The 1,188-nt window shown below is 53.3% G+C and overlaps 1 protein-coding gene across 1 annotated transcript; it reads left to right on the top strand.

Moving 5' to 3' along the window:
- Positions 1-218: 218 nt before the first annotated feature.
- On the top strand, positions 219-898 carry LOC127308612 (cortical cell-delineating protein). The gene has a single exon (XM_051339480.2). The coding sequence runs from the start codon at positions 286-288 to the stop codon at positions 712-714; it is 429 nt and encodes a 142-aa protein (XP_051195440.1). The 5' UTR covers positions 219-285; the 3' UTR covers positions 715-898.
- The last annotated feature ends 290 nt before the right edge of the window (positions 899-1,188 follow it).

Raw genomic sequence — 1,188 nt, 5'->3', positions numbered from 1 at the left:
TATCGCCAAAATTAACAAAACAAAAGCACGAGTCCATGCCAATGCCCCCATGCCAAATTCTTGTCCCATCTCTCTAAAACAACTGGCATCATGCAAAGCAGTCTTGGAACCGATCGAATCACACATGGTCGCATATGATCATGCAGGTATACCGTATACGTAAGCTCCTACGCCAAACAGCTCGATCTCACCGGGCTATAAATACAACACCCTTCAGCCTCTCCTGCATCCCATTGCACCACTACCCAAGCAAAAGAAGAAGCAACTCATATACACACGATCACGATGGCATCCAAGGTTGCGCTCTTCATTGCCATGAGCCTCCTCTCTGCCGTCGCGGTGCACGGCTGCAGACCATATTGCCAGCCACCGGTCGTGGTGCCGACGCCACCCGTCGTCGTCCCGCCACCGTACCATGGAGGAGGAGGGCATGGCCATGGCGGTGGGCAGTGCCCCATCGACGCCCTCAAGCTGAGGGTGTGCGCCAACGTGCTCGGTGGGCTGGTCGGCCTCAAGGTCGGCGTTCCGACGTACGACGAGTGCTGCCCGCTGCTGAAGGGGCTGGTCGACCTCGACGCCGCCGTCTGCCTCTGCACCGCCGTCAAGGCCAACATCCTCGGCATCGTCCACCTCAACGTGCGTGCGGACATCACCCTCCTCCTGAACCACTGCGGCAAGTCGTGCCCGTCCGATTTCACTTGCCCAACCCATTAGCGGACGTACGTACTGCTGCATGGGCATCGAATAAGAGATTTCCGTACTTCCTTGTTAATTTCATGAGGTGTGGAACTGTCCCACTTCCACATTTGAATTCTAGTAATCATCTACTATTTTTTTCCTTTTGCAAACAACCATATAAGTACACTTCATAATTAATTTGTATTAATAATTTGATATATTCCTCCGTCCATAAAAGGATGTCCCAACTTTGTCAAAATTTGGATATATCTAGACCCATTTTAGTATCTAGATACATTCAAATTTATCTGAAGTTGAGACATCCTTTCATAGACCCATATTGCGAGTGAGCGTGAGCGAGTGAGCGTGAGTGAGGAGCGCAGAGCGCCCCTCCGCGCGGCCGTCGTGCGCCGCCCGGCGCCGGCGGTTTCCTTCCCTTCTTGTCCTCCCCTTAGAGTTCTTCCCCGGTATGGCCAGCAGGGTCATCCTCTCCGACTCCGACCGGAGCGA

Source organism: Lolium perenne, chromosome 1 (genome assembly GCF_019359855.2).
Source record: "Lolium perenne isolate Kyuss_39 chromosome 1, Kyuss_2.0, whole genome shotgun sequence".
Taxonomy (NCBI): domain Eukaryota; kingdom Viridiplantae; phylum Streptophyta; class Magnoliopsida; order Poales; family Poaceae; genus Lolium; species Lolium perenne.
Note: the sequence above shows the minus strand (reverse complement) of the source record. Positions and strands in the feature narration are given on the sequence as shown.